This window comes from Athene cunicularia, assembly GCF_003259725.1.
Source record: "Athene cunicularia isolate RWA chromosome 4 unlocalized genomic scaffold, athCun1 chr4_part2, whole genome shotgun sequence".
NCBI classification, from domain to species: domain Eukaryota; kingdom Metazoa; phylum Chordata; class Aves; order Strigiformes; family Strigidae; genus Athene; species Athene cunicularia.
In genome coordinates, this window is record NW_020799099.1 from 36,964,017 (window position 1) to 36,971,113 (window position 7,097).

The 7,097-nt window shown below is 40.7% G+C and overlaps 1 protein-coding gene across 1 annotated transcript in view; it reads right to left on the bottom strand.

Moving 5' to 3' along the window:
• Window positions 1-7,097, bottom strand: part of PCDH10 (protocadherin 10) — a 34,078-nt gene that overhangs the window by 25,323 nt on the left and 1,658 nt on the right. The window contains exons 2-3 of the mRNA XM_026847975.1: window positions 5,566-5,669; window positions 4,889-4,995 (exon numbers count right to left, since the gene is read on the bottom strand). Coding sequence (XP_026703776.1) covers window positions 4,889-4,995; window positions 5,566-5,669 — 211 coding nt within the window. The remainder of the gene's footprint in view (window positions 1-4,888; window positions 4,996-5,565; window positions 5,670-7,097) is intronic.

Here is a 7,097-nt window from a genome sequence, read left to right on the forward strand (position 1 = left end):
TTCTAATTGGTTTGAAAGACAGTTTAGATCAAAGCAAAAATTAGGCCTAAAACCATTTTTAAATAAGGTATTCCTTCTTAATTTAATTAAGGGAGAAGAGCCGTACGCCAAGCCTTTAGAGCAATGAGTGAACATGTTCATAAGTATTACTGAGTAAATGATGTAATAAAAAGCAAAAAATACAAAAATGTTGACAAAGTATTTTTTGTAGTATTGTTATTTAGAGGGTCTTTTTCCCAACCTGTGTCATTTTTCCTAACTTTGGCTTTTGCTTGGAATTAAATGGCATTTTATGTCTCTTCCGTGGTAATTTTTCTTAAAAAGAGCTAGTTAGATGCGAGATAGGCGTGACTGTAGGGAACCAGGTCTCCTTTTCAGAGCTCCATTACCAGAACAACTATCCATTCGGTTACATTATCCTTGAGCAAGTTCCTCATTTCCCTGTGATTCATGTTTTGTGTTGGTAAATAAGGATAATGATGTTAACCTCCTTTGTAGAAGACTATCTAGAGAAGAATTGGACTTTATGAAACAGAATTATTATCATTCTTTCACGCCAAGTAATTGGTGTGCTGCCTTGGATAAAACTGACTTCATCTGCATGAGAACATGAATAAAGACTCAAACTTCTTCAATATTCAGCTCTTCCCAATCTCAACTTCAAAGCCCTCTATGGACCATTGAGATGTGAATATTATTAAGCATGCAGCCCAAGGAAAGAAGAGAAAAAAAGAAACCACCCTCAGCCCAAGTCAAAGCACTTTTCTAAGCCATTTTCATGTTCACTCTCACTTTATCCGAGGTTGACTCTTAGCCCAAGTGATCTTCAAAACAGGATTTAGCTGTCACTCTGCATAGGCTCAGAAGGAATACTGGTTTTCTCTGTCCCTTTAACACTAAAATTCTTCTTCTGACTTCTCAAATTCTTCTCCTTATGAACACTGAAATATCATAGCTCCTCTGCAATAATGCATACGAACCCTCTTGGGGTTTACCTAATCTGTATCAAAAAGGAGTGAGGCGATATTTCACCCTCTGCCTTTGTATTAGACCCCTATCAATTCCCTTCGTAAACTCCACTAGCGGAAGCCTGATTTTATATCTCAGCCGGCCACCAGCACATGCTGTCCAGCACTGCACAGAGGAGATTATCAAAAAAGCTGATGCATTTTTTAGTATATACGTGACAGTACATTTACTTAGCCTCACATCTTGGATATTTCTTCCTGAAGTGCATCCGAGAGATCATGCCAAGTCAGTGAAAAAGGTGAAACAGAAGTAATATTGTGAGGAGCTCTGCATGTTTGGCTTGAGAAAGCTGAGTAGCTAGTGAGTAACCATATGAAATAAGTTGATGGCATGAGTCCAAATCTTAGAGGACAGGTGTCTAATCATACAATTTAAACATACACACATGCAGAGTATTAATTGGCATCCAAGTCGGCAGTTTCACAAGGGAGGCCAAGAATTTAATCAACCATGGGAAATAAACTAACCTCATGCTTAGAAATTACTCCTACAGAACATGATTGAAATACAGTGTGTTAATAATAGGTAGTAGTGTTATATGTTGCATTTGTTCTACAACAAATAGCAGCTTTTGTCTCAACAATTTTCAGGCAAAGAAGAGCACAAGAAATTAGAAATGCACTTGGGGTTTGACAAACCCCTCTGCTGTTTGCCAGAAACTTCTTGGGCTTCTTCACCTTTGGAAATTTATTTTCCAAAAAGCTCAAATTCCTATCCCAGTCAGTGAAATGATTACTCAGTCCATGAAAATTAGGCTCTTGAGTATCCCACTACTTGCCATTCCCTGCTAAATGCAGATGACAGTACTTCTGTACTTCGTGGATGTTAAGGTAGATGAGAATGTGGATAATTGAGGCATCCAGGTGGTACTTTAATGGGAACAACATGAATCCCCTACATACATTCCAGCACATTTGAAACCATGATTAAATCACTATTATGAAAACAGATTTTGTGAAAATGTGAACTAGAATCTTATTTCAAAACATAACAAAACATTTTATGATATACAGAATAGCTTACTTCTGAATTTTCCCTAAATAATTGTGCAGGATAAATCTATGACACAGTGATAAGATTTTCATCCTGTGTGTTTTCCTTCCCAATTAATAATTGACTGTGACTTTTGACAGGCAGCTTGGCTAGTAATGGACTATTATGGAAAAGCTACTTCTGTGCCACAGGACTTCACTGGTGACAGTAACAGAAGCCATGTACAGAACAGTAAAAAGATGTTTTGGGAGCAGAACATACTGCTGAATAAAACTGGCAGGGAGTGAGTTGTATTTGTCAATGTGAATTATCTACTAAATACTTTTGGAGGCAAGTACAATGCTTTTGAAAACAAATATGATGTTGCGTCAAGATGTTCAGGTAATGTCTTGAAAAAAACAGTCCAAACTTCTGCCATGTTATCAATTGGTGTGTTTTCCTTCAATAATTTAGAAAGAATTGATTATAGAGCACCAGAACAACTGAAAACCTGAGAAGGCATTCCCTCAGATATTTCCTCTAGCCATTGTCCTTTTTTTTTTTTTTCTTTTTTTTTTTTTCTTTTCTTTCCCCATAAAATTAATCACCAAAAGATAACAGCAGGAGTGAGAAGATTTTATATCAAAACATCTTGTCATCACTGAGGTTAAGGGGCACGTTCTTTGCATCATGACAGCAGGATTCAGCTCAAAACTTACAGGAAAACTGTATTATACATATGTGGAAGATGAAAGCAATTTCTACAGAGATTTGTATTTAAATATCTATTTGGAACTAGCATTTAAAAAACCGTGCATGCAAATTATTCTCAAATCACAGCACCAATATATTAAATTGGAAGTTCTGTGTATTTGAGGTTTCAGTTCAAACTGTTAATTGTGAGTAGACCAAATCTAGTTGTCAGCTCTCATTACTTCGTATATAATCACCACTGAAGACATAGAAGTTCATAAATCACATCAGATTCTTAAATGACTTGAAATTATTTTCAAAGTATAGATTTTTCCCCTACTTTGATAAAATTGAAATGATGAAGATGAAGGATTTACCCAGCTAAGGGACTAATGCCAAGTTTGACAGTAGTTCCAGTGTTCATATCTGAGACAGACTACTTTTAAAATGGAGAGAAAGAATAAAGAGCAGAGGCACAACAATAACAGCGCTGAATGCATCTAAAAGAAAATAGCTTTCAGTTGATGTGCAACTATACGATTATATTCCCACCATCAGTCAAATCCAGCCCCTTCTGCAGATGTTTATTCTTCTCTCTCCTGTTTGGTTATTATGGTTCATTATGTTGAGGGACTAAGCTGATTGAAATGTTCATTGAGATGACTGCTGCAGTAAAATGCGTAAAAGAAAAAAAAATGGAATGCAGGGAGGGCAGGAGGAGAGGGAGCTTTTTATAACTCGGTAGCACTGATTGCTGCATCAGAAACAGTGCAAAAGAAAGGGCGGGGGGAGGCTAAATACATGGCTTTTTAAAACAACAATAAATCATACGCCATATATAGGCCAAAAATGAAAGAGGCTCTGTATTCAGATGTAAACTTCTGGCAAGACCTGGTTTGTTGTCAGGTTCCCAGACACAAAATAGACACTCTGTTCACTTAGCATGAAGCCCTGCAAGAAGCAGGGAGCTCCGGAGACTCTTGGCTCTTCTCGAGTCTCATTAGGTCTGCATATTAATGACTTGCAGCAATATAAAGGGGCCCTGTAGCAGCCTCCTCTTCCCCTGGTGCCTGGGTTTCCCATCGTTAAGGGCACAGTGGCTATAGCGGCAAGAAAACAGAGGACGTTAACAGAGAACGCGGGTGAGGCAGCACTGCTATGACAGTACTGAGTCCCTTGCCCTGGTATCTTCTAAGACGGGGGTCAGGGGAAAAAAATGCACCACTGGAGAGACTCTGGCAGTATTTTCTGTGATGCACTTGTAGGAAATCCTTACACATGATGGAGCACAGAAGAAACAAGGGGAAAGAAATCACTGTATTGAATCAAGACATACCAGACCTTTGGAAACTGTGGTAGGGAAGAAAGAACAAACAGTTGTGGCTAAAATGCCGTGCGAGGGTGAGAATGAATTCTAATGCACCAGCTCTAAACAAACGTCCCTTTCAGAAGAAAACTGACAGCATGAGAGCAAAGACAGCAAGCCGTACAGATGGGAATAACGCTGCAATCTATGTATTTTCGAGGTGATTCAAGTCATAGTCTTTTAAAGCACTTCTTTCCTTTGTCAGGACTGAAAGAAGTGTCCTTAAGAATACCTTAGCCTCATTAAGAGGGAGATCACTTTTGCTATATGGTGCCTCAATTTGAATTAAAAAAAAAATCCTCAAAAAATGCTAAGGTATTACACATTCAGAGCACCCAATGTGTTGCCACTATCGCCAGCAAAAATCCTCACAGTCTGGCTGTCATTCAATCACTGGGTTCATTCTTTCCCTTGGGAACTCCTCCTGCACTTCACACTGCCATGCCAGCTGAAGTGCCTACTAAACAAAATTGCCTCATGCTTTGAAATTCTGCAAATCTGTAACTGAAAAAAAAAAAAAAAGCACTATAAAATGTACCGATAACTTTGTTTTAATGTGCAGGAAGTTTTCTCCCAGCAAATAATGCAGAATAACATACCTCACCCCCCCACCCCAATTAATAAAATAAACTCTGCCCCGTGAATGAAAAGGGTTCAAAATTGTCTCCTTGCCCAGGTAACTGTAGTAGCAAGCTGACTTAAACCCAGCCTCCCATATGTTATGCTCACATTATTTATGCCACTCTTGTATTATATTCCTGTAAGTAACTGCTCTTTCTAGTCTCCCTACTTAAAGATCTACTATTTCCATTCTCTTATCAGACTTACCAGAGGATTGACCTCGATTAGTGGCATCATGATCACTGTCTCCTTGCTCACTGTCTCCATGACCACTGTCCTTAGAGCTTACTATGTCTGCTTCCTGGAATGCAGAACTAGACACAGAAACATCTTTACATTAGAATAAACATGAAAGAGGAGCTCATAAAACATTCTTCTGCCATCACATGGCCAAACACGGTGCTGCATTCACCCACTCCTGCCTGCTGCACTGCTTCTGCAGAAATGCTCTGGCCACCATAAACAAAACTGGCATTTTCAGACCTTGGTAGTCTAGCTGAAACGGCCAGTAAGCGTTATTACTCTGCCTGAATTTCATGTGATTGGTATAAATAATCTGGTGGCATTTACTTAAGCCGGATAGCTAACTTTTATCTCAGAAACACCAGTGTTTTCTGGAAGACCCTACAGAAGCATTCCTAAGTATTTAAAGCATGTTTTAGACTAATATAAAATAAGATTTTGTTCTTATTTCAGTTGGTTTTAAAACCAGTTCAGAAAAGCCATAATTCAAACTCAGTCATCAGTGTTTTATTTAATACATCTACATACATTCAATCTCCCACTGCTTTACTCCTATTTTACATCTGCAGCAAACACATTTCTGCACCCCAGTCAGACTTGCTAAAGCATGCATTAGGAAAGCAAGGCTAAGGAGCTCATACCTGTTTACTCGTCGGGGTCTGTCAACTAGATAACTGAGCTCAGCACGCTGATGTTTTGTCTGGGAAAAAGAAAATATTGGGAAATATTGTAACTCTTGATATTTCTGTAACCAGCATCAGAAAATACACCAGAGCAGCTCACCATATTCAGTGTAAATGGTAATGTTTAGCTACGAGCAGGCCTACACAATCTGTTTCTAGGATGTAAGGGGAAAAAAACCCAGCTCTTCTTCACACAGATGGGAAGGCACGAGGGGTTTTGTCCTGAGTTTTTGGGGATGAGATTCCGACACTTTTTCTCAGAGTGAACACTGTCAAACATCACAAGGACTTGCACAACAACCAACAGAACTACTTCCAGAGTTGTGTACTAGTTAGTCTGAGAAAAAAAAAAAAAAACTTACTGTAATCTAGTTTTTAGCCTGTTTTTAATTCCAGTGTATAAAAATAGGGGGAGACGGTACACCCTAAGGAAGAAAAGACATCGAGATAGCCTAGAATCCTTAGAAAGGCAACAGAAGAGAGTTTTACGGACGTTTTGAGGAAAGGTCAATCTTACAAGCCAGTATTAGAAATTTTACTGCAAAACTTAACGCTTTAGGAAATACCATTCCAACCGCCTTTGCCAGACTGGCCAGTATTCAGGTTTCAGTATTCATGCGAAGAGAGGATGTGTTGTTTTCATTAGCACACAGGCAGAGAGGTACTGAGAGCATGTATGAGCTAACCCAGTAGGAAATGATTAACAGGGGAGCATTATGGCATGGCATATGCTTTGATAAGAATTCTCTACGCACTAGATAACACAATATAGGCAACATGTTTAACAGGAGGGGACGTTAAGTCTCTGCATATAATTTCACGGAAACTCTTTCTTGACGCTTTCCTTTGCGAACTCAGCTTTGGGTTATAGAGAGCTGTTCAGATAAAAGAAAAGTCAATTAATAAACCCTAATTCGCAAATTAATTAAAGTTCCTGCTAACTGTAGCGATTGTCACAGTCCCAGAGGGGGGTTCCCCCAAAGCCTTACTCGCACATGCAAAGATTTCAGGAAGAAAAAAGACAAGAGTTTTACAATGTTGCTTCAGAAAACCCTGTGATTACGCCTCACGTCATTTCATTACTGTCAGCGGCAGCGACTCGGGGAAAAGCAGTAACACCTCCCCACACCCACCGCCCCTCCGCGATCCGCCTGCGGGTCACAGCTCAGGAGGAGCTCTGCGCCCCGATGCTGCCCGGCCGGGCACAGCTTCGGCCACCGGCACCGGGAGGACACGGCGGGGGGGACACGGGACACACACACACGCGTGGCTGTACCGGTGTCTGATCACTCGCGGCGGGCGAATGGATTAAAAGGGGAAACGAGGAGGATGGGGGAAGCAAGAAGTGTCTTCCCCGCCGGGAAAGGAGGGGCGGGAGCTCCAGGAGAGGGCGGAAAAGGGGCGCGGGGGCTCGGGGAAAGCCCGCGGCGCAGCGGAGGGGCACGACCGGCCCCCGGCGGTCCCCCACGGTCCCCAGCCGCCCCCCACCT